General features: G+C 43.5%; 2 protein-coding genes across 8 annotated transcripts in view; one reads left to right on the top strand and one right to left on the bottom strand.

Moving 5' to 3' along the window:
• The first annotated feature begins 2826 nt into the window (after positions 1–2826).
• calcoco1b (calcium binding and coiled-coil domain 1b) lies at positions 2827–9342 on the top strand. 2 transcript variants are annotated; one of them, XM_047025444.1, is made up of 14 exons: positions 2827–3012; positions 3878–4030; positions 4146–4248; positions 4372–4586; positions 4890–5102; positions 5280–5428; positions 5511–5580; positions 6060–6314; positions 6798–6923; positions 7384–7479; positions 7612–7699; positions 7788–7855; positions 8008–8090; positions 8587–9342. In XM_047025444.1, the coding sequence occupies exons 1-14, from the start codon at positions 2950–2952 to the stop codon at positions 8612–8614; spliced, it is 1710 nt and encodes a 569-aa protein (XP_046881400.1). In that variant the 5' UTR covers positions 2827–2949; the 3' UTR covers positions 8615–9342. The 2 variants fall into 2 exon arrangements, with proteins under 2 accessions (XP_046881400.1, XP_046881401.1); XM_047025445.1 differs by having other exon boundaries at positions 2976–3162.
• A 2020-nt stretch (positions 9343–11362) lies between these two features.
• The window catches only part of LOC124470616 (retinoic acid receptor gamma-A), a 35735-nt gene continuing 21282 nt past the window's right edge, over positions 11363–25815 (bottom strand). The window contains exons 1-8 of one of the 6 annotated variants that reach the window (XM_047024548.1): positions 23730–25770; positions 16149–16297; positions 15694–15865; positions 15435–15598; positions 15167–15343; positions 14762–14966; positions 14475–14633; positions 11363–14293 (exon numbers count right to left, since the gene is read on the bottom strand). In XM_047024548.1, coding sequence (XP_046880504.1) covers positions 13971–14293; positions 14475–14633; positions 14762–14966; positions 15167–15343; positions 15435–15598; positions 15694–15865; positions 16149–16297; positions 23730–23874 — 1494 coding nt within the window. In that variant the 5' untranslated portion in view covers positions 23875–25770 and the 3' untranslated portion in view covers positions 11363–13970. Of the gene's footprint in view, positions 14294–14474; positions 14634–14761; positions 14967–15166; positions 15344–15434; positions 15599–15693; positions 15866–16148; positions 16298–23729; positions 25771–25815 lie in introns of those variants that run through there. The other 5 variants (XM_047024550.1, XM_047024553.1, XM_047024546.1 and 2 more) reach the window with 5 other exon arrangements.

Raw genomic sequence — 25815 nt, 5'->3', positions numbered from 1 at the left:
ACAGTGTGCCAGGAATTTTAGTGAAAGAAAGAATCCCTGTCTGGGGAAACAATCAAAAATATATATTAGAGTTTCTAGTTTCACTAGATAGAAGTCTAGATGTAGGTTAAGGTCAGATTCCTTTTCTTTGGTTTTCTTGGCTCTCTCTGTAGACCATCTCCTCAAAACCAATGAGTCAATGTTAATTACATCTACAAAGCTTGTACAACAGACTGTTTAATTTGAGCATTCTTTCAGCCTAAAGACTTTTCTAACTTCTCCTTTGAGAAGATTCAAGCCACAATGTTTGAATCCTTGGAGGTCGGATCAGACGGAGAGGTGATGGGAAAGAGAAAAGCAACTGAACTACCAATATTGGCAATCAATAACCATTATCTTTCTCCATCTCTTTGTCTGATGCCCCCCCTCTCTCCGTCTCCCTCCCCCCCTCTCTCTCTCTCTCTCTCTCTCTCTCTCTCTCTCTCTGTATTTTTCTCTCTCTCACTCACACACACACACACACACACACACACACACACACACACACACACACACACACATACTCTCTTTCCATCTCTCTCTCTTTCCATTTCTGCGGTGTTAGCACAGGCACCTGGTGCTGTTTGGCTGGCTTGTGCGTGTTCACAGCTCCAGACAGATGGGAAAATGGCTCCATCTGACGCCCCTCCCCACTTCCCTCAAGGCCATAAATCTCAGACCTTCCCATGGGCAACCATCCGTCAGTTCACAGCTAAACAAAGTCAATATAAACATGATTACACTACAATTGAAAGTATTGATGGAGCCAGATACAGTAACAGAAACACAGTGCAAGACCAGTTGCCTACTGTGGAAACTAGGGTACATTCCTGTGCAATTTTCCCTCCACTGCTTTCACAGTTTGTAAAATGAAGACGTGCTGCTATTGATTGACCATCAGGAGTGCTTAGACACTAGCCTGTCTCTCTAAGCCCATTATTTACCTCTGCACCTCAATTACGTTACTATCTTTTGGCATCTTTGCAGCACTTTACTGTGTAATGGATGAGCATTGGGACCAAGGGGCAGCAGCTAGCTTTGGGTCCTAGCAGCACGTCTCCTCCCTGTCGTCACACAGATGAGACAGGGGTTCGATTTTAATGCTGACTGACTGAGGGCCTGGGGTTAAGCAGTAAAGAGGAATGCCCCTGCCTGCCTGCCCGCCTGCTACCCTGCATGCTTGTAAACTCCTCTGTCTGTGAGGAGGTGGGGGTTGGGGCTCACTGCTGCATTTTAAGGGCCAGAAAGGAATTCTTGTCTTTTAGGAGATAGACACCTTCCACCACCAATGTTAGGCAGTAGCTACATTGCCACGTACAGGGTTTCTTATTTCAGTACACTGGACTATAAATGAGTGCCAACAAATATGCTGTTAAATGTATGTATTTACATATTTGTGTATGTGTTTGCATGAATTAGACATATAATATAATATGTTATGGATTTGAGCAAAGTATGTGGGCGAAACAGTGTTTGGTGCCATTGTTTCTTTCCAGACCCCCAAAAGAGGATATCTTTCCTCTCACCTTCCTCGGCCTCATTCTAGGATAGGAAGTGGATCAGATGGACGATCAAACACTAATCATTCCCTTTCGGCCCATCGAGCATAAAGCTGTCATTAATTTTGTGGAATTACATAAAATCCGGGACATTCTTTATGTGGCCCGCAGCCCAACGACAGTTATACGACAAGGACTGCTGGGCTAAGCAGATGGGGCAGCTCAGCCCTGCATACTAAATACCCTCATCTCTCACTCTCTCTCTCTTCTGCTACCCTCCCTCCCTTGCAACAAATCCCTTCTTACAGTTCTAAAGCTGCCTATAGCTAAACATTCTCCTGTCTCTCACTCCACTTGTAGACCCCTTTCCCATTCCATGTCCATTGTTTTCCCAGCCTCCGTCTAACCTGTCAGTATATGTGTATCTATGTAGTCCTCTGCTCTTACTTTTTCCCTGTTCTCTCCTCGAGACACTTATTTTCCATTTAGCATCAATACACTCCATCACCAAGGCTCTGCAACCCCCCTCTCCCAACTGCTTGCTGTCAATCAGCCTTTGCCATCTCCCTGCTCTCTTCTCTTCGTCCTCTTCTTCCTTCTCTCCATCTTTACTTGCCTCGCATGGAATGATTTATGATTTATTTTATGTTCACCCCATCAAATACACCCCTCACCCTCTTCTATCGTCCCTTCACCTTTTATCCAATCCCCTCTCTCTCTCTCCCTCTTTCTTTCTTTCTCTCTCTTTCTCTCTCTCTCTCTCTCTCTCTCTCTCTCTCTTTCTCTCTCTCTCTCTCTCTCTCTCTCTCTCTCTCTCTCTCTCTCTCTCCTCTCTCTCTCTCTCTCTCTCTCTCTCTCTCTCTCTCTCTCTCTCTCTCTCTCACTCTCTCACCTTCCTTCAATTAAGTATTTCTTAGTAAGGACCTTGACCCTGAGGACAGACTGTGCAGCTATTCATGGAGCTATTTGTAATAGTATTGGGTTGTGGTACTGCGGGCATGGGTTGAGGCACACTGCCATCTAGTGTTGAGCTCCTCGTGAGTAGAAGTGCTTTGGGAGTTAGATTCTTACAGTAATGACCACCAATTCATCATTTGCCCAATTCAATAACCCTAAGATGCCAGTCGATTATGGAAGGTTTGATAACTTTGATAATAAATGCCCTATTTTCCATTTTTTTTATGTAAACTGAGTGGACTGTTGCGGCCTCCACCTTGTTGATGTGAGTCAGCAGAGAGCTATGGCCTCAATCCAGAGAGTCACGTGTCTCCCTGTTTCTCTACCTCTGCTGTAGGTTCAGTAGGGTCAGTAGAACAGTTAGAAAAACTCCAGTAACCAGCTTCTGCTTCTGAGAACTGCCCATCCAAATGCTGCATGTTGTTCCTGTATCTTATAACCAGTTTCCAAAAATGGAAGTTGTAGTCCTAGCCAAATGATGAGCCATTTTCCCAAGAACTGCATTACCCATGGACAACCCACTTCAATAAATATACAGGTACACATGTTTTGGTTTTTATTGTCATGGAAGTGTTATAAAGGAGAGGACAAGTAACTCTTCCACTTAAATGATCGGAGTAGACAAACAACACTAATCAGTCTGTGGTAAAAAGAAAAATACATCGGAAAACTTGAATATCAACTTGAGGTATGTTTAAAAATAATGTTGATGGGTTTTTTCATTTAGTAAGTACAATATTCTTTTCTAAAATATGTGAGGGAGTAAGCATATTATGTGATAAGTAATAATGATGTATTCAGCCTTCTGTAGTTTCCTCATCAAGGTATAACTGTTAATAGAATGAAGTGGATAAAGACAGTGTATGTTATGATATACTTTTTATACAAACATTATGGGTATGTTTAGGCTATGGTCTTATTTAGAGATTTGCTGTGTATTATTTGAAAATGCATGTTACGAATGAATGGCTAGTGAATACTGTTTGCCAACATCCCAGAGGGTTTTCAACAGGGAGAATAGCATACATGTCTCTGTTCAGAGCGTATCTATAGACTTTGGCTGTGTGGAAACATTCTCAGAACTAATTCTGACCCCCCCCTGTCTGTGTAGTTTCACAACTCACCTAATATTAGGTTATTATTTATCAACCTGAAAATGAGCTAGACAACTGAACAAACATTAGGCCGATATAAACCTATTACAATTTAATTCAAATACACATTTTGGCAGGTTTCTCATATACTCTGGTGCCATTTCAGAAATATTTGTGGTGTTATTTTATACGGGTACGTGCGAGTGTCTGTTGCAATGAACTTGTGACATTCCAAACTAAAGCTATCATTTTTCATCAGCTGGTCATATTCTCTAATCTCACCCTGTCCATGCTTTGGTTTCTGTACAGAGCACCCAGTTACTCAGAGCCATGGAGACACAGTCCGGGGTGATGTTTAGGAATGTTGGGCAGTTGTATTTCCCTGAAAGTAGAGTGGAGTGTCACTACAGCTTAACCTCCAAACACCAGTGGTCCAAGAAAGACTGGATAGGGATTTTCAAGGTAAACGCCCAAACTGCAAACATTAGTTTCCAGGAAAATACTGTTTTTTTCCTCAACCATTTTTTATCAATATTGCCACAGGTTCTAATGAGACATCATGTGTTGCATAATTCAGGTGGGTTGGTCATCAGTGAAGGAGTACTACACCTTCTCTTGGGCCCTTGCTCCTGAAGGTTACATTGAAGCAACCAATGTCAATTGCTGTGTACATTTCCAAGGTAGGAACAAATCTAACAAGGTTTGCACAGGAAATCAAGGCCCATTCATAATCCCAATGTTCTCCAAAATGTATGTAATATTTAAATACAGTATTTTTTGATACAAAATGCTATCTGTTCCAGCCTTTTACCTCCCCCATCCCAGTGAGGTGGAGTACCAGTTTGTGTATGTGGACGAGAATGGGAAGATTTGTGGCTGCAGTCGACAGTTCACTTTCTGTGCTCCCAAACCCCTGGATGAGCTGGAGACTCTGGAGGAGGAAAGGGATGGGGATGAGGAGGGGGATGGGGAGATGGAGGACCTGCTTCTGGTGGTACCCAGGGCTCAGCTCCTGCAGGTGGGCACATGGAGAACAGCTCAGGCTCATTCCCCAGATCCTGGAGGGCCCAGTCCTAACCAGACATCTTTGCAAGTCATTCACCAGTCAGGCTCGTGCCAGGACTAGCAGTCTATTGGCCTACTGAGAAAAATTATTGTACACATGAGGCCCATCCTTGTTAATTGTTCTGTTCTTTTACTTAAGTGATTTAACAATCCCTTTGTTCTTCTCCCTGTGTAAATAACAACTGTACACTGGTTTCATCCCTCTTTCTGTCCTGTGACTCTATGGTCGTCTCCTCTATACTGTATGTATGAGCAGAGCCGTCTGGAAGAATGCCTGAGAGAACGAGACAACTTACAACTGGCCCTGGAGAAATCCAAGAAAGAGAAGGAAATAGAGATAGAAAAAAGTGAGAAGGCAAAGATGGAGTGGGAGAATGAGAAAGAGGAGATGAAGGAGGGGATGAAGGACCTGAGGGGAAACCTTAAACACAGCTGGGACAAGATAGAGAAGATCGAGGGGAAACACAAGGTACAGTTTAGGTATCCTTGGTAACAAACACAATATATCAACCCCAGTCCATATATCCCTAAAATAAGAGTATTTGCCAATTGCTTATTTTTTTACATAGCTTAAAAGCTATGTACAAATTTACATAAATAGACAAACCCTTTCTCATAACTCTGTCTCTTTTCCCATCTCTGACAGGATGTGCAGTATTCGCAGGAAACCTTGTCCACTGAGCTCAGTGGCTTATTGTCTGCAAAAACTGAAAGTCAGCAGCGAATCAGAGAGCTGGAAGATGACATCACGGCTTTGACTGGTAGAGGGAAGGAGACTGAGGCTGAACTGGAAAGGTAAGCATTCGTGATGGAGGCTTTTTTATTTGAAAGATTTTTTACTTTTTAGAAGGAACTAACAATTTCTGCCTATCCACAGAATGAAGGAGAGAGTGAAAAAGACGTCAATTCAAAGGAGGGATGAAGAGCTGGAGAAAAAGAATTTGCATGTAATTTATGTTTTCATTTTGTTGTTTGTTTACCCCTCACTATGAAGTCGCTAACCACCTCAGGAGTGAAGTAGACACATGCCAGGCAGTGCCATAACACATGGAAGTTTTCCAACTCAGCAGCTCTTTGGAGTCAGACCAGACCATAGCACACTCAGGTGTCAGTTTCTAGTATGTCAGTGAGCTCAGGAATGAGAAATGGAGTGCCAGTAGAATCAATTCATAGAAGAAAAGCACATGTGAGACGTGTCCATTTCAAGTCCTTCTTGGTTGTTCCAAGAATATGCACTTGTGTCAAATGCAGGGCATTATCAAGATGTTTCATCACAACTGACCAACGTTACCTCCTTCCTCATATCAGCTCACCAAAGAACTAGCTAGAATCATTTTCCCTACACTCCTGGTACTTACAGAGCAACATTATCCAGTACTAGCCATTTCAGTCTGCATCCCTCCGCCTTCCTTCCTCACCTCCCCAGATAGAGAACCAAGAAGCCCTGGAGGAACTGAGGGGGCTGCGGGATCACCTGGAGGCCAGTGAGCGGGGGGCAGAGACTCTGCGCCGGGAGCTGTGTGAGCTGGGGGTCCAGCAGAGCCACACCCATGCCGAGCTGCACCAGATGCGTCTGCAGGCCGCACAGCTGACCCTGCAGTTGTCTGAAACCAACCTGTCCCTTCGGGAGGGGCGTGCCAACTGGGCCCAAGAGAGAGAGGCCTTCAAACAGGCTGCAGAGGTGAGCTGGGGGGTCAACAGCTTGTAGACCACCTACAGCCCTTGACACTGACCTTCCCATAAACATCATGCAGACACACAGCAGAGCCCCCTTCAAAGACACCCTCCTCTGAACTGCAGAACAGCACAGATGATGAACTAAGGTCACAGAGGTCACAATGGTAGTCCATAAGAAGGACCTAAGTCATTTGCTGAATCTTAAAATATACAATCTAACCATCTGTTGGTTTCTGACATGGTTAGAGAAAGGGATCAGGTTGGGTTTAAATGTATGATTCATACTCTCAACAGAAGTGTACCCTTGGTTCTTCCTGACACGGACAGAGATGAGGGCATACAGCACCAAGATAATACACACAAATCTGTTCCAAGTTCACTGTGCAGAGGGTGGTTATTTATATCTGATAACACATAATGCTACAGCTGTAAACAAAATTTCACCTGTAGCATGTAAATGTGTGTTTTTCTTCCCCCTGTTCTGTAGACTGATAAAGACAGAATCCAGAAGATGAGTCGGGAGGCCCAGCGTAAGGAAGAGTGGCTGCAGGAGGAGAGGCTGGAAAGAGAGAAGCTAGAAGTGGAGCTCAGCAAAGAGAAGGATTGCAACAGGGTAAATACATTTCAAGATCTTTCTGAATCACTACCTTCACAAACAACAACACCTCTAAATATAGCTGCCCATGTGGTCCTCGCCGGAGTCCTCATCATCAGATCCGATTTCAGAAACGAGAAAGATCCCCAAACAGTACCCGTGCCAGTGCTTGAGTCAGAAAGAAAGCCTTCCATGCTGTCACCTTTCACATGCAAACAGATTGAGGACCCCCTCGAAAACGAGATGCTGCATCTCAAGGGGTTATCCTCCAAACAATACATTTCAAAATAAGATAAACACAAATAGAATATCTGGCCCAACAACATCCACACCATCACACAATTAGCTGCAGAGTGGGAGGTCCTCCTCTTACTGCTTCTACTGGGTCACATTTAATAGGATTAGGTGGCTAAGAGTATGGGGAGATTTGGATTGTTTTCAAATAGTCATTTGAAGATAGTGCTACTGCCCCCTATAGGTGCAACTCAGCAATGCACGCAGGGAGGTGCAGGAGCTGAGGACTAGTCTGAGGATTCAAGAGAAGGAAGGAGAACTGCAGACCATGGAGAAACAGGCAAGGATGCAGTGCTCTGATCTCGAATGTCAACAGAGATTGTACATTTTTATATTTTGTCTGTATAATGGTTTTGTGGTTTTCATACTACATCTATTTTCTGTCCTTCAATGATCACACACACACACACAGGACCTGCTGGACTACATACGTCAGTTAGAGCAGAGACTGGAGACTGTGGCAGATGACAGATGGACTGAAGCAGCTTTACTCTCATCCAGTGAGTCATAGTAGAAAGCCACCTTCCATTGGTTAACAAGTATGAATAAAGTATGAGGGAGATTTGACTAAAGACACTACCTTTGCAGCTCCTGAATCCTTACCTGAGGAGGACTCCCTCCATCACAACCAGTCAGACGACAAATATATGGACAAGGTAGAAAGACTATTCACCAAAAAGCAGCCACAATCTTAGATTGTAACAATGTAAAGACGGTAGTGGTACAGCCTGTATAACATACTTTCTGTATGTGACCTTGGATGAAAGTGCCTGCTAAATGAATAAAATGCTATATAAAAATGTGTCAGGACGAGATGGAGCCACATCACAGCCAGAGATGTAGTGAGGAGAAGCCTCTGATTCTGTCTGACCACACTGACTCCATCCTGAGGTGACTACTCTGGGCCACCGCTCAAACACTCCTAACTCCACCCTCTTCTCCTCTCTAACCCCCAAACTACCTCCACTAGAATATTTTCATCTATGAACACTGTATCCCCTCCAATCCCTGTATCATGATGCCCCCAAATGAGTGCATTTGATGTTCACTCAAATCACCTTTACTGCTCCCATATATTGCTTAAATGGACATATTTAAAGCACTAAAGTGCTGTTGAATTATAAATAGCAAGCATAGCATTTCTAAAATAATTGGAGTGTAAGGGACGTGATACATCAGTTGGAGAAGGCCAGCAGGAGTTGAATAGGAAATAAATACTAGCAAAGAAGAAAGAGTAGGGATCATCTAGTACCATGGCTGATAGCTGATACGTTTGTTTCTGATGACTTGTTTTCTTCATGTGCGCAGTGCTTCCAAATGATGACATAACTTTTGTTCTCTCATCCTCCCCACTCCTTTCCTGTTCCTCTGTCTTTTTTCTCCACAGTGAACTAGCAGATTCCCCATTGTGGTAACTGTCAGATTGGGATAAAGGGAACACGGCAACGGCAAAGCTGCAGACATCAACATATTTAGTAATGTGCAATGGTAACTTCTACAAATCCCATTTTTCAAATTATGTGTGACAACTGAGTTTTTTCAATGATTTTGGTTGTTAAGTGTCTTTCTTTATTGATTTATAGAGGACTTTCAGGGTTCTTTTTAGAAAAAGTGTATGAAATGAATAAGGCTATTATCTTAATTGACCTCATAAACATATTGAGGATATTCATAGAATATAGCATAAGATGCTTACCTTAAATGTTATCTGTTTTATAATAGCTTTTAAGTTGTGCTATTACATAGAATATATTATTAACATGTATTACAAATGTGATGAGGCAACACTTTACATTAACATTTTGAGTCTATTGTCAGCTTCTGAACATAAAGATGATGACATTCTACATGTGAGTGTTCATGGGATAAATGGGACTTGACTAATGATGGCTCAGGTATAAGCCACATTATTACATCCTTTAGATAGCATAGATGTGATAATTGTCCTACATCAACATAATAGCCATGTATGATTGTAACAGTGGTAAGATGTGTGAGTGTGTGAAGGTTTGGAGAAGAAACTGTATCAATGATGAGTGTGGTCTGTGTTTAAGGCCCTAGGTGTGTGCTGATACATTTTGAGAATTCAGATTCAGATTGACTGTGTGGGTGGATTTCTGTAATAAACACTGATTGATGCTGATCTCTTTTCTTCTGTGTTTAAAATATTAGTAAATACAGCCAAGTACCCATTTCTGTGACACAACGGTGACACAAACACACACACAGAGACACATCATGTGTTCCCCTTACCCCATTCTCCTAAATGGTGTGAATGCTACCTCCTTAACGTCTTTGGGAATAAAACACCAGCCTCTGTACAGACCCCTTTTCTGCTCCCCACCCCTACCACCTGAACTAGGGGTACTGAAGACATTTGAGCACAATGTTCTTTTCCAGATACGTTTATGGTCTACTGTGTATATTCTGAAACACATTGAAGCCAAGACAGGAGAGCACTGCTAACTCTTCTTCAGTCACACAACACTAGGCTCTATATCTCCCTGCCTCGTCCCACTTTCCACTAATCCTCCATCCATATCATCTTTGGCCGAGAACACTTCTCTATGTAACTTCCTCTGGTTCCTATGAGGCTCAGCCGCTGCTGAATGAAGGAGAACCTACTTCAGTTTTAATCTGTATTTGGTGGCATGATCAATATTATTTATTGTCTGTCTTGAGCGCCTGTATTGTCCCGGCTATCAAGCACTACAAATGCAAGCTTGTCTACGAAGCTACCATGGAGCAAGGCAGAAGGCAACACGAAGAATGGTTAATGCTCGTCTTTTTAAACATGAGTATCTATACTTCTACTAGAGTGAAGGAAGTATGTACGTTTCCCATCTATGCTGATCACAAACACTCCTAGTGCTCTGCAACCAAGGGTAAGGGGAGGCGATGGGGCTCCCTCTCTCCTCTATTTTCTCTCTTAGCAATTTGATCTCCCAGCAGTCTCTCTCCAAGCAGGCTAAGGCAGATCAAATATAAATGAAGACAGAAACGCATAACATGGGGATATAAAATATACTGCTCAGCCTCCTTAAATCCCCCTTTCCCATCTCTTGTTCCCATGGAAACGTGCCTTAGCGCAGTCAAATATACGAGGTCGTTAAAAGCCTCCTTGTAAAACAGTGTATAATGTATGGACCCTGTTTTAATCCTTGCACCGCTTTATCGATCTCTGTTTAATGAAAGTTAATTATAACAATCATTTAATTAGCAGTCCTATCCCAGTTTATTGCTTTTCTCTCTCTACCTATTACCAAAAATGGAAATTCAAAACACATCCATCACTGAGGAAAGGTGTGCATGTGTGTAGGAAAGTTGTGTATGCGTGTAGAAAAGGTGTGTATGTGTGTAGGGTAAGTGTAGGTGCGGATCTATGTGTGCGACATTTCCTTGAGCTATGGTTGCATTTTCTTAAAAGCAAAGACGGCAGGAAGACATTCTTAATCATGCAGACAATGACTAGTTCAAAGACACACCATTTTCCGAACAAGGCAAGGTGACCGGAAGTCCTAGCCACACTACTTATGATGTGAGTTGAATCACTTTAGATACAGATAAAGGCTTTGAAGATATTTAAGCGAAAACTTTTATCGAAGAAATTCAGGATGTTTAGCATTGTGGGAGGTAAAGGCAATATTACCAGGTATATCAAACTACCACATCTGTTTGATCGTGAACTCCGGGCCTACTGCTTGCTTAGGTCTTCCCAAAAGATGAAATAATTATTTCAGGCGAGGGCTGTATTCTGCCTTGCCAAAAAGTGCACCCCCTGCTAACTCTGACTGGGAAAGTGCCACATGCATGAAACTTATTCTGTTTACTCGAACAGTCCCCTCAATGTATGGTAAGACTCCTTTGATGCTGGGATATACACAACAGAAATTACATGGGGGATGCATTTCTCCCCTTAATCTCTGGGTTGTTAACCTTATGTGTCCTAATGTCGTGATGTTCTCAAATTTGCATGAGAAACTCAAAACAAGTTAGATAGTAGGCTACTTAGATATTCTTTTTAACTGAATATTCTTCTGTGTATTACAAGGTGTAATTATTCCCACTCCTGTACAAACTAGCCTATACAATGCGAGAGGCTCTGATTCTGGATATCACGTGCCGAATTGACTCACGTCGACAAGAGCAAAACTGACACGTTCTTTAGAAAGAAGGTTCTTTATAAAATCAATATCAAATAGTACAGGATGAATATGGAAACAAAGAAAATGGCACAAACATTCCATTGTTTTGAAGTAATTGGTACGTAAAATGAATCATCAGATGGCCCTGACTATTGTTATCCACCGAAGAAGGACAATTCATGAGTTCACATCTACACAAACTGACAGGCTGACAATGAAACCCCTGAATTATGAGTTAAAAACATTGCACCATGTTTTTGTTTACACATCAAAAGCTGTATTAAAGTTCGGAAAAGAAACATTATGGAATAAGAAAAAAATGTTTAGCAGTACATTCTCAAAAACTATTCATATTCTCTTTAACTACCCACCAAATAATGGCATTGAAAGAGCTGATCAACATTAAGCCTATAGTTAAAAACCCTAGAATGCAAAACATATACAGAAATAGAAACGGACAAAAATAATAAAACGTTCCAAAACAAATTTGGGATTCTTCATTATAATACTGGTTGTTTTGGCCAATGTGTTTTTGAAAGGTTTTGTCACCTGCACAGATTTTCATCGATTTAGGGTGTTCCCTTTCAGGTAAATATAAACATGTTCAAAACTACGTCTACTACTCTTCCTTGGTCATGCTAAGTGCTCCATGGCTCTCTGCTACATCATCTTAGATTTAAAGAAAGTAAACAAGATGACAAGGACACACAATACACAAATGAAACATTTTCAGTGTTCATTGGAGAACACTTTTAGGATTCCTATAATCATGACTTGATTGAAAAGATGAACTTGGTGTCAGATAAGCTGTCAATGCAACAATAGCATTCTGAACCACAAGTCTGCACCTTCAAGCACACACACACACATAAACGCACGCACACACACCAACAAATAATTAACCTGTTTGATGTGAATTCAGGCGCTGTCGCCTGTACCTGGATGCTCTGACATACATGCATACATATAACTCTCAGATTTAATAATGGTCTTGAGGCTTTGATGGGAAAAAAGTATTCTAGAAGATTTAAGTGAAGTACCTTGTTTTACAACCATAGGTTTGCTGCATCTATTTGAAAAACTGTAACAAGAGACCAGAAGCCTTCAATATACCAAGGCACCAAGGCAGTTCATATATCCTTTATCGATGTAAGTCTCATTCTGAATATTGCCATAATGCTTGTGGCTGAAATGGATGTCATAAAAAAACTACGTGAAATATTTAATCAATAAGAGCTATAGAAGTGAGTGAACCAAATCTCTACTGTGGCACCAATTTGTCAAATGTGACAGAAAGAAATATAGAATTGCTCCATAACAAATTATTATAAAAAGTACTTTTTTATTTCACAAAATCCATGTTGTGCATGTTTGGAGTTCAACCTTGCGATTGACACAAATGTAGTCAGGGAATTTGCCTCATTATGCTAATCACTGATCTCAACTCCAAAAAATGTGTTGACGCCATTGTAGACACACAAAAATAAGTCCTTTGGTTAGAAAAAATATATACATGTCGGAGACACATTCTATATAACGCAAGTAAAGCATAAACACACACACATATACACACATTTGTGTACACACATACATACATTAATCCACACAGACTCTATTGCATGTTGATCAAAAATGGCTTTTCCTTCTATTGGATTGCAAACAATCTGTATTGCTTTTTAATCAAGGAGATTTATTTGGACTATTGTTTTGGATGCAGTAACTAATAGATTATTTTTCTGGAGCATACTCACTGCTGAGGTTTGGTCCTGACAGAGTCACCCTGAGTCAGCACATTGGTAAATTGACCCTGCACACATGTATTAATGTAAACAGTGTAATGTGCATGTGTGTATCTGCCTTTGTTGTGTTTGTGTGTGTATGTTGCTCAAAGGCTTTGTCTGAAAACCTGTGATTTACTTGGTGTGCTTTTTAGATACAGGTCGTTCTGATGGACCGTTGAGTAACAAGCACACCGATAGGTCAAGAGGTTGGTAGAGGATTGCCAGTTAGAACAACCAGGAGGTTGATATCAGCCACTGTTTTGCAACTCTACAAGTATGAGATTTTTCATTAGACTTGAGTGTAATCAAAGCACATATACAAAATAACAAAAAAGACAAACAATGGTATAGTAACACACGAGAATATAGGAAAAATAACAATGCATACATGTTCTGGAGGAGTCATGCGATAGAAAAAAATATTTGTCAAACCAAAAATGTAATTTCTCAAGACAAGTTTCTTTTACTCTTCATGTTGCACTTGAGTACAGAATGTGTATATCCAACACTGAAGCTGCTGCTCCAGGTTTAAATGGGTTTCTCTGCGTGTTAACACCAGATTGGGAAACAGTAAGGAATTGTCTGCCTCATTCTTGGCACAGTAATGTCTCAAGGCCCTTGTCTCAGCATTGTGAGATTCTGTGAAATTTAGTGCTTTTTTCTGTCTTGTCGCACACACCACATGTAAATGTGTGTGTGTGTGTGTGGCTAACATAGTGTGACAGGTTAGACAGCAGAGGAGAGGGAGAGCCAGGTGTTGGTGTTAATGGGAAGGGGGTGTAGGGGAATCAGGGTCTGGTGGGGGGTTGGTGGGGTATACAAGTGAGTGGATCATTGTGTCTCTCTCACTGTGCTCTCCCTGGCATCCCTTTCTTTGATCCCCCTGCAGCCTCGCCCCAGGGTTCCCCATCACTGTCCACCCCTCTCTCCCTCTCTTCATCCCCATAGTCCTCATCCTCATCCTCCTCTTCCTCCAAGGCTGACTCGTGCACGCTCCTCTCCTCATCCTTCTCTTGTTTGATGGTCTGGATGGCAGGGGGGGCTGCAGCGGCACTGTCCCCAGAGTCACTACTGTCCTCAAAGGCCTCTGGGTTCTCCAGCATTTCCCTGATGAGGGGAGGCATAGGGCCAGGGATTTCCATCTTCAGTGTGATGGCCCGCTCTGCCCCTGCAGACACACACAAACCCACACAGTCCACATGACTTTACAGTTTTACATCATGTATGTTTAAACGGAAAGGTTGTGTTTCACGTGTGTGTCCCTTGTGAGCTCATTACTCAGGGTTAGTTAGTGTGGACTGGATACTGTGATGTATGAAGGTGGACAGGTGGATTCAGTCTTGACTGACCCTTGGTGCTGATGCCTCGAAGATCAGTGACCTTCATCAGCATCCGAGGGAACATGTGGGGCTTGTTGGGGCGTCTGCGCCGGGCGTAGATCTTTAGGGCCTCCAGTAGAGGCTCCTGCAGCTTGTCTACACGCTGAGGCTCCTCCAAATCCATACGATCTAGCAGAAGGAGGAAATCCGAGACGGTCAGAAAGTACAAATGAAGCACAAATGAAAGTAAAAGTAAAGTAAGTTTGATCTTTAGTGTTAGTTTCAGAGTTGACGTGGTTCAGCCTGGGGTGCTGTACCTCCACATATGAGACAGATGGCGCTGAGGAGCCCTGTCTCTGTGTCATCCATCTCCAGGGGCAGCAGTTGTCCAGCAAAAGCAAACACCAGGTCTGTGAGGGGCCCAAAGCCGGCATTGTGCATCTGGGTCCGGTTGAGAGTCAGCCCGTCTGAGAAGGTCATGGTGTCCTGTTCAGGGGTGTAGCGAGTGCAGATCCTCAGCATCTGTTAGGAGGGATTAGGAGAGATGGAGAAAAAAAACATGTGAATACAATAAGTAGGCCAGACCTTAGTGTTGAGCACAGATGGAAACAGACAGAGTGTTATATATACTTCAGATTGTACTTCAATCATTGACCGAGTAGAAAATGTATAGAATAATGGAAGAATGGACAGAGGAGGAAGAACATGAGAACTGAAGGTACCAGGATGTCCAGACAGGCTGATTTGAGGAGGGTGATCTGGTCAGCGATGGTAAGCGTGGTGAAGCCAGGCAAGCGTTTGGCAAACTCCACAATCTTGATGATGCACTTTGTGGAGAGCTCACTAAACTTGTCCCACAGCCCCAGGTCCAGCTGGACTCTATGGTCGGCACTTGAGTTCTGTAGGAGAGAGAGAGTTCATGAGATTGTCTCTACACACTCATGTTTGTGTCTTTATATACATATGTATTTGTGTATGTGTGTCACTTACTGTTGTGTATTTGCCCAGCTGGCAGAGTGAAGGGAATGTCTCTTTGTGGGCTTTGCTCACTTTGTTTACAAGCTCCTCCAGTTCACCACTTAGCTCATAGCTCTCAGGTTGCACTACTTCCTCCTTCACATCCTTCTTCTTCTTATTTCTGTCATTACGCACCGCTGGGAGGGAGACACCAGGGATGAGTGAGAAAGCAAGAGAATATTGACTACTCGTATTGTACTACCAAGTCATTCATATCTTCTTATGCTCTTACCCCTGTTTTTTTCACCTTTCTGGCACTCACCCTCTTTGGACATGCCGACCTCGAAGCACTTCTGTAGCCGACAGTATTGGCAGCGGTTACGAGTCACTTTGTTGATCTGGCAGTTCTTGTCCCGGTGGCATGTGTACACCATGTTCTTTTGGATACTGCGTCGAAAGAACCCCTGGGAGAGAAAGATAGGGAGGGCAACACTTTTAGTCTGTGGGTTATTTAGGTACAGTACAACCATGGATCATTACATCTACAGCCCACAAGAGGGCAGCCCAGACATCTGTATGAGAAAGAATTCTCTGTTTTTAAGAACCGGGAAATCCCTGCTGTAGCATTAATCTGCATTAGCCTTTCCAAAAAAACAAATAAAAGATATTTTCCGCTGTGATCCGTCCGGGCGGCTGTAACTTATCTGTGATCCTGCTGTGTGATAGTGCTTCTTGTGTGAGTCTCACCTTGCAGCCCTCACAGGAGCTAACTCCATAGTGATAGCCAGAGGACTTGTCCTGGCACACGAAGCAGGGCTTGTAGATCCGCGGAGGGGGAGGAGGAGAGGGGGAGCTGGGGATCATCTCCTCAGAGCTGGTACTCTGTGTCTCCACGGCTGTTGGTTGAAAGAGGAAGGAAAAGAGAGGGAGAGAATATAGAGAGAGTTGATATGTTCATTAACACTCCGGTTCTTATGTCAGAGAAATTATTATTATTATAACTATTGTACTTAAAGTTACAAAAGTCTGAAATTAAATATAAGGTTGATTTGGGATCTCAAAGAGTTCTCTGAGGTCAGTCTCATGCATCCAAATGGAACAACTGATAAAGGGTGACAGTCAACAAACAATTCCCTGCCCCCACTGGCAGCCCATAGTCCCTACCCAGGAGGCAAGCTCAAAGGCAAACGCTTTAAAAGAAAAGGGAGGGGTGGCCATGCTGATTGACAGAGGGAAAGAAAAAGAGACACAATTAGCTGATGGCCAGATGGCTCTGCTGATAAAAAGCTGATTGGCAGCTGAGATTTGATTGGCATCTCCACTTACCAAGAGTGGGGGTGCAACATACCTCTGGCAGACAGTGTTGTACCTCTGGCAGACAGTGTTGAGTGTGTTTGTGTTTGTGTTTGTTTCTCTCTCTCTGTGTTCATTTTTATTTGAATGTCTGCCCAACCAGACCAGCTTGAATACCCTGAAACCCATTTGAACAAACAGGCTGGGTCTATTTATGAGACACTGCTGTCTCCTTCTGTCTCACTGGGAGAAGAAACCCTCTCAATATAACACCATTTGCTGTGCCACAGGTCATTCAACTGCTGCCAATGAAAATCACCCCAAAAATCTATGTAAAACACAGACATAATAACATTCATATTTCCTCACAAGGATACCCATCTCCAAACAACACACACACACACACACACACACGAATAGACAATTTGACACAGTTCTATGTATTAGGTGGGTCAAAAGAGCCAAATAATTCTCTCTAACATGCCTTTCAACTTTCACCTTCAGTCACCCCAACTTCACCTCCCCCTACCCATCCCCACAACCCCCTTTCCCTTGTTTCCTGGCCCTAAATTCCTTAGTGCAGGCTGGCCAGGGTTTAATAGAGGCTCAGGCTCGTAAGTCGGCCTATAAAGGTTGTGTCTACGCTGGGAAGGAGGCCCCCGGCCAGGCTGACCGCCTCTTTATTGGGATCTAGTCACCTTGGGCATCCATTCACACCACCAGCTGTACCCTGGATCCCTAGCCCGTAAAAAAAAAAACGGGGGTTAAAAACCCAAAGTCACAGCCCCCCTCCTGCCACCCTCAATGGATACCAATGTGGACAACCCCCCCTCCCCTCACTTGCACCCCTCTCTCACATTGGAGTCTACAATTTAACAAGAGTAGCGAGACTTCAAAAAGAGAGAAAATGGCATAAAGGAATAATCTAATAAAAGAAAAAGGGGGGCAAATGAAGAGATAAAACAGGCAGAGTCAGCGGACAAGGCTCCCAGTGGCTGGAGATGTAGGCTAAAAACCTGACCTTTTAGCTTTGACCTTGACCACTACATTACCAACTTGACTACTACTGCCCCCCAGCACCTCTCATACCTACCACAAACAGACAACCATCTGCACAAAACCTGAATTTAAAACAAATACAGAACATTCTCTCCTCTACCAATACAGGACAAATACTACTACTGCAAATAAACATTACTGATAACCCTTCTTGTGATCCAGTTGTTTTCCTGCCATTGACATAAAACTGCATGTACCTTTTCATAAAAAGTAAATGCCAACAACAGCGCGCCAAGCCAATGGTAGACCCTGTTTGTTCAATAACCAAGGCCATCAGTAACTTAGTCCTGCCACTTTCCTCTACAGTCAGTGAGGACAAACCAGGTGTTCGCAGTAGAGGTGAAGGAACATTGTTGTGGTAGAGAGGGGAGGGTGGGCTTTGGTGAGTGACACTGTAACCAGAGTGCTGTTTTCTGTTTATGTAATAACACTGACAATAAGAGAGGGGCCCTGAGAAAACCAGTGGAAAAAGCTTTCTATTGAAAAGGAGGAGCTGCATCTGGCGCCAGTGGAGAGGTAGTGACTGACACTGTCGGGGGGGGGGGGGGGGGGGGCACCGTCAGACAGAGAGTGAGAGAGACAGAGGGAGTTGAGAGAGAGACTGAAGGAAAAGGAGAAAGACACCAGACATTGAATGTAAGAAAAACAATGGGAAAGGTTCAAGGGGGAGGCGAAAGAAAAGAGAAAATGAGAAAAAAAAGAGAAAAGAGGGACGGGACAGGGCTTGAAGTTGAATCTAAGTTTCACCTGTCTGGGAGAGAGTTGGCTACGGAAGCCAGTCTGTCATGTCTGTCATCACCCTGAACTGAGCTCACATTCTGAAGCTTGGCCTGAAAGAATGTCGCTCCTTCTCTGTCTCGCTCTCTCTTCTCTCTCTCTCCTCACCCAAAGCTCAACTCTTTCTGTCACAACATCAATCAGTACACCTCTGTAGGAAACACAGAGACAAGCAAGCTCCCCAACCCTAGATCTCTCCCCCCTTCACTCTCTATCCTTCTCCCCTGTCCCTTCTCCAGCCTCTCCCTCTCCTGTCACCTCAGCTCAACAAAGCTCTGTTTAGACAACAACAAAAGCTCTGAAACCAAAGGCCTTCCTTATCAAGAAGGGGCTTGATTAGCATGACAGTCCCAGTCCCAGTCTGGAGGACCTTGTGCCTGCCTAGCCAGTGGACTTGTCAGGCTGTGGGTGGACAGGGTTTAGGGGGGGGGGGGCGGGATGAGCGAGCTCCTCTTCATGTCATTTTGCTGCTGATATCCCTGCATGGCTTCCATGTACAAGAAATATCTCATTTAGCCCCCTCTTCTCGCTCACTGCCACACAACTTTCTCCACCATTCTCCTTCCTTCTCCAAATTTGATGTGTACATGTTCAAACTGTACCCTTTTTAGTTTGAGAGCACTCAATTGTTGTCAACTTCCAGATTATTATTTATTTTCTTCCCATATGGATATTCAGTGATATGAAACGATGAGTGTGTAATAAGTGTGTTTCAATCAACAATGGATTTACAGAATTAATGTCATTTATTAGTGTCTGGCTCTGTCACTGTTTACACTTTGGTTGCTACAACAGTCAAACCATAAAGATCTGCACTAACTTTTCACCCATATGTAATATATGTCACATGGATCTCAGCAGTAAGAAATGTGTTTTTCTAACCTGGTATGTACACACACTGGTAACGCACACACAGATGAAGCATGGTGTTGATTCCTCACTAATATCAAGAGCTCCTTTCATTCCTCCAAGGCAGTGTGGGTGACAGAGTGTGATGTATGGCCTACAAGAACTCAGCTCTGAGCTGGGCCTAGCCTAGCCTGGCCCTGGGCTGTTCCAGAGACCCTCTACAGAATGTGCTCATTATGGTTTGGGCACATGCCTTCTGTTCTGAAGATGTGCACATGTTTTAGTGTGAAATCTTATAGGTATATTTATCCTGTTTTTCTCAAAATATATTTGGTTATTGTTGTTGGATTATTCTCTTAACTGTAATCAAACAATGGTTCAATTTTTAGTCAATTTGCAACAGAACCATAGTACTTGACTATGTTGGTGCCTAGATTTGAATTGGCTATATCCCAACATGAGACACTATTAGGTCTCCAAAACTCATTTGGTTTGCAAATGTAACTTTTACATAACGTTTTGCTTCAGAAAATGTTCTGCAGTGTTCTGTGGAATGTGTGTGTGCGTGTGAATGTGTATGAGTGTGGGCTGGTTTGTGCTCATGAACATGTTGGAATGTGTGTGGCAGTTGTCAGTGAGCCTTGAGAATTAATACAATGTAGACGTGAAAGCAAATAGACTTACTCCAAAAATCCTGAACAAAGAGAGGGGAGAGAGGGGAAAAGTGTAGAATACTTTACACATTCATCCAGTTGCGAACATCCACACAAACAGGAAAAAAACTCCCATGTGTGTCTTCAAACCCATATCCTCTACCATAATGACTCCATCTTTGAAATAAACATCCCCTTACAATCTCTCTTGACACTCACATAGGCATCAGTTCACTGATCTTTTACAAAGAGGGGTTCATAGATTTTAATAGTAGTTCATATTGTGTGTGTGTTTGCACACTGGAGGGGGAGGGGGGTGAAATGAGGGGAGTGACTTCAGTGTAAATACAAAGATGTGGCAGGTCCTTTCAGGAATGACCCTGTTCAGTACCTGTCTCTCTCTCTCCCTTCCCCCTTCACCTGCACCTCCCCCCAGCCAGCCCCCCTCCCCTTGAGAGCCCCCCCCCACCCCAGCCCCCCTGCCTTCCTTCCCTGGTAGGAGGAGTCCTTCCTGTCATTGCCCCTTTGAAAGGAAAGGCTGTGAAAACCAGGCTACTGTCCAGGAGATGGCTCCATAAAAACAGCAACACCAAACATACAGACAGAGAAGGGGGGGAGGAGGGAGGCACACATACACAGACACTCTCTCACTCAGACCCAAACATACACACACATGAACTCACACACTACAGAACCCTGGAGCAGTTATCATACCCTTACTAGAACGACACACAGTTGTGGACTTTACGGCAAAGTCTCACATATATAAACACAGATGCTCTATGGAAATCCAGGCAGACACAGCATATATCAGTTTTACTGGTTGTTATTCAGCAGATAAGATGGAAATCATGTAACAATATACTTAAATAAGATGATGTGCCTAACTATTGTTTTCTCTATAAAATACAGAATTATTTGTATAAAATGCATGGGAAAAAATAAAACACATTTGTACTTGTTTCTTTGTAAAGTGACGGACAGGAAGCTAGTGTGTCTGTCAAGGTGGGGAGGGGGGTCTATGGTAGGGACAGGTTGTTAAATGAGTATTGCCCCCTTTCATTCCCCAGCATGCATACACAACAGCCTTTCTTCTTTACTACACCTCATAAAGCTACCTTTTTATTTCTACCCTTTTTTGATCAATCCAAGTCAACATTTGTCCACCCCTCATCTCCTTTGCTGTGGTCTCCTGGCTCCAGTCTCTGGTGCTCAGCACCCACTTGCCCCCCGTCTGAAACACTGCTGTGATGTGATAAGATACCTTACCCCCATTACCCAATTCAGGAGTTGCAATCCTGTCATTTTAACCATACAAACTAGGAAACTATATTTCAGTCCAAGCTATGAAATGACTCTAAAACAATGTCCAAGGTCATGGTGAGGAGGTGCACTGAGCCCCTGCAGAACACCTGTGGGAGGGCTGGATGCACCCGGGGCAGGACACTGTGGAGGGCCATTGACTGGTTACACAGCTCATGTTATTTACTTGCCCACTGGAGACAGGCTATAAAATGGCATTACTAAATTCCATCGGGGGCCTGTGAAATCTGCACAGACACACAGAGGGGATGTCCGTCCAAGATGTGGTACATAACAGTCCACACACACGTGAGCACGTGCACACAGACTTTCTTCCTTTCCTTCCATTGTACCTACGTTATCCACTGCCTGGGCCCCAGTTTGAACCTAACCCAGTTTATCGAAATGTACTTATGTGTTGTAATGTGTAATGTGTTGTATTGTGCTATGGTTCTTATATGGATTGTGTGCTTCAAGCCAGTAGAAGAGTGGTAGCAATTAGGAATTAGAAGTTTTGCTCCAAGTGAAGATGTGCTGCTCTTGTCCTCTGGACATATGAGTCCTCTGGGTACAGCACTAGTATCATAGGGGGTAAGTCTTAATCAAACTCCCATCCTCCCCCTCCACTCTCCTTTCATCTTTCTCCTCTCTGTGGCCTATCCCTGCAGGCAGTCTAATCTCTTAATTGAGCCTTTTGTCATTATGATTGAATGATCAAAGGCCTTACTTTACCGTAAACACATGATTGCAGACTGAATCAGTGCATAAATGTGAGAAGCACACTAGGCACACACACACACACACACACACACATACACACATAAAGAAGGAATGAAAACCCTAAATGGTCCAAAAACATTCAACATAAAACTCCACTAAGATTCTTCTTCGTCATATTAGACCCACCAAAAATATAGGTGTTGCCCTGCATATTATAAGTGGATTCAGCCCATATCAGACCCATTCATACAAACTACTTCCAAACACTGATAAGTTTGACTCCCCATGTGTGTGAAGGTTGGGCTAAGCCCACACAGCTCATCTGTTTCACAGGGCAACAAGACAAGCTAAAACACTGTGAATGGAGTGGGTGAATTGTCTCTATAGATGTCATTGTCCACCAATGTTTACAGAGGTTATTGGGAACAGAGGATTGAAACAGAACACCATGAGCGCTCTGGGGAGAACTACTGAGCTTTGAGCTCTCCACATCACCCCAAGGCCATCTGCGCACAACTGGCCTGTCAAAGGACATTATGCAGTTGTGCTCTGACCCCTTCTGAAACCAAAGACATAAGATATGGGGCTGCTGATCTGGGTCTTTTTTTGCTCTCCAGGCCACTTTCTAAGTTGCAATGTGTGTAGGCCTCCTACTCAGCCACTTAACGGATTGATACCGGGTGGATGGTCTCACCCGTCATGACGGCTCATTCGTCTTCATTACTGAACACCGAGGGGCTGACAGAAGCTCAACCTCAGTGTCCCCACCATGAATGGAGATGAATTAGGTGGCTCACCTGGACAAACTTGCTTCAGTACGGAATAGCAAGTTACACATTGGAAAATCTGTCAAAATGAAGGAGTCTTGTCATGTGAACACTCTGATAAAAGCTAATACAACTTAATCATCCAATTAACTCTATGGTGTAAATGTGAATAAAAAATGAACAGGGAGCATAGGTCACTCAACCATTACAATGAGCTATCTAGGTTACAATGTACTTTTCAAATTCACTCTGTGTGTGTGTCCCCTGCCGGATAATTTGTAAAAGCAGGTCATCCTTGTCATGTTGTACTATGGTTCTAAGAGACATCAGCCTTTTATAATTTTCATGCAAAATCCTGTTGAATATCCACCAGCTGGAAGCTGATTGGCCATGGGATCTTGTCTCTCCTCTAAGGTGGGCTTTCCTATTGACATGGATTATTATTGTATCCCGAACACTTGACAAGGTCGGGGCCCATATTGTGTGAGAGAGCTAAATCATTCATGTGAAGTGATTCAGTAAGAAAACAAACATGGAGATGTATAAATACTCAGTCACACATACAGGCACAGCGAGAACAGACACAAACAAACTTGACGGTTCGAGAACACAGAGGACCCAACGGAATCTGGTTCTTCCTGTGGAGTGAGCTCCAAGATTACAAAACCAGCACACGGATAAAGATGTGTACACACACACAGACAAACACACGCACACACACACTGTCCGTCCCTTTTTGCATGACCACAGTATCAACAATAATGCCGAAAGGGACAAAATGCTCTTCAGGCTTTGCATAAACAATTGCACACACAAACACACACACACACACACAGAAACACCCTCGAACACAAACACACCAAATGTTTACAGTTTGATGAAAATAGTTAGAATTAGTAAATACTTACACTGGACACTGGCGGTCCCAGCCCAAGCAAAGGGGTCCAACCCCGGGAAGAAGGGGGTTGTCTTGCCCAGCATACAGGAGCCCTGGCTGGACACATCGAAAAGGGGCCGGGGGGGCATCCCCAGAGCCTCCATACAGTCGAACATACTCTCCAACGCGCACTAAACTGGAGGTTGAGTTACAGCAACTTTAGAGTTCTTCTCCCTTGTTGTTCCTCAAATGAGCTCAGTGTCCCCTCACAGGAATTCTACAAGCTAGGAAAACAAGAGGAGCTCGACCAGAACCGAACAAGTCTGTCCAGGCTTGCTGTTGCTTCAGGTCGTGTCAACTGGTCTATCTGCGCCCCAGTCAAGGTGAGTGTTCTCCAGATGTCCTCTGTCTGTTTCTGCCACTGCCTCCTCAGACTCAGCTTTGTTTCTGGAGTTGGTCCAGTTCTTTCGCCTTCTCTTTCTATGTATTCTGCTTTGTGTGCTGCTTTCTCCAATGTACTCTCTTTCACTCTCTCTTACTCTCTCCTCCGCTAGGTGCTGTTTCTTGGGTCCTGCAACTGATCTAAACGCCCCTCTGGTCACAGGGCCCCTCTCACACAGCCAGTGACACTATGGAGTAAACCAACTGCATGTTCACTCAGCAGAAAGGGGGAGGAGGATGGGAGGAAGAGAGGGCGGGAGGGACCTAGAGCCTGGGGGCGGGCAAAAAAACGTTATTTTGCTTCTAGTTTCTCCTCCAGTCTCTCAGTTTTCTCATATCAATTTTACTTAGTACGCAAATGAAAACAAACAGTGCTCTCCTTTTCCTGTGCTCAACCCTCTTTGTCACTCTCTTGTTTCACAGTAATTTATTTTTAACATTTATCCAGAATTGCACCTCTGTTGTCCCTTACAGGCTTCCATAACACAATCCTGGATGTGTTTGTAATGCCACATCTGACTGTGTGAGGAATCTACAAATACAACAAAACCACTCAATACCATTACACTTGAACAAAATGTTAATTAATGCATGTGGACTGTAGGGTGACGTTTTTAGTCATTAGCACCACCCAGAGGACTGTCCAGGCACTGGTAGAAATGACAACAAACACACGAGTCATTCTACAAATGAACATCATTGCGATGGTGGCATTACTATCCACTTCCCAGTGTGAGCATTATACTTCTCCTGCCTGCTCACATCCCTCGATTCCCTCTCTGTTCCCTCTCACTCTCTCCCTCTTCGTCTTTGTCTCAAACACACACACACACATTTGCACACCCTCCTTCCTCATACTTCATCTATGACACACCACCCTTACTTTACTGCTTCACTTCTATCGTGCTTTTATTGGAATTACTCTCAGATCGTATTTTTGCTGCCTACACTACCTCTTTCCCTTCCTTTTCTACCCATGTTATGCTCATGTCTTCATGATCCTTCATTTCAACACAACCAAACTTTGCCTCAACCAGAACTACCATTGCGGTCCTGTTTACACTAACCAATGCGTGCAAACACTGAAAAAGGCTAAGACACTCTGGTACAGCCAAAGCTGCTACAGTCTAGTCTCTGTGGTCACCCCTGTGGAAACATCCAAAGAGATAGCTGCTATGGGGATAGGAAAGGACAGTGACCGTCAAACTTCCATTGAACACACATAGTAAGGACTGAGGTCATATATCAAAAACAAGCATGTTGTCATGCATGTGTACAATACGTTCTACATTGACGCTTTTTATCTATTTCTCTCTCTCTCTTTCTCTCTCTCTCTCCCTAACTCTCTGTCTCTCTTTCTCTCTGTTTCTCTCTGTTTGTTTTCATATCTCTCTCCTCTTCCTGTCTTTCCATTTCCACTTCATATGGCTTGTGTTGCTCTCTAATTCAATTTATTCAATTCAATTCTAATGGATTCAGTCAGTCCTTGTGGGCCTGGGGTTATTGGCTACTTCAGTCACATTAAACCACTGCTCTCCCTGCAAGCCAACAGCCTGGATTGCCCTGGGTTTGGATACTTCATTCGATGCACACGGGTCAGCCCAATCCCCCCCCCCCCCTCTCCCCTTCCTTCCACTGTTCAAGAGGGATGAACTCTTGAAGACACCCCCACTGGG

The sequence above is a fragment of the Hypomesus transpacificus genome, chromosome 9 (genome assembly GCF_021917145.1).
Source record: "Hypomesus transpacificus isolate Combined female chromosome 9, fHypTra1, whole genome shotgun sequence".
Taxonomy (NCBI): domain Eukaryota; kingdom Metazoa; phylum Chordata; class Actinopteri; order Osmeriformes; family Osmeridae; genus Hypomesus; species Hypomesus transpacificus.
Note: the sequence above shows the minus strand (reverse complement) of the source record. Positions and strands in the feature narration are given on the sequence as shown.

Excerpts from the sequence above, each read along its gene's own strand:
- calcoco1b (XM_047025444.1), top strand. The coding sequence starts at position 2,950 with ATGATGAGCCATTTTCCCAAGAACTGCATTACCCATGGACAACCCACT. Across the intron at positions 7,700-7,787 it reads AGCAGCTTTACTCTCATCCA|CTCCTGAATCCTTACCTGAG; the intron begins GTGAGTCATAGT and ends CTACCTTTGCAG. Across the intron at positions 8,091-8,586 it reads CACACTGACTCCATCCTGAG|TGAACTAGCAGATTCCCCAT; the intron begins GTGACTACTCTG and ends TTTTCTCCACAG.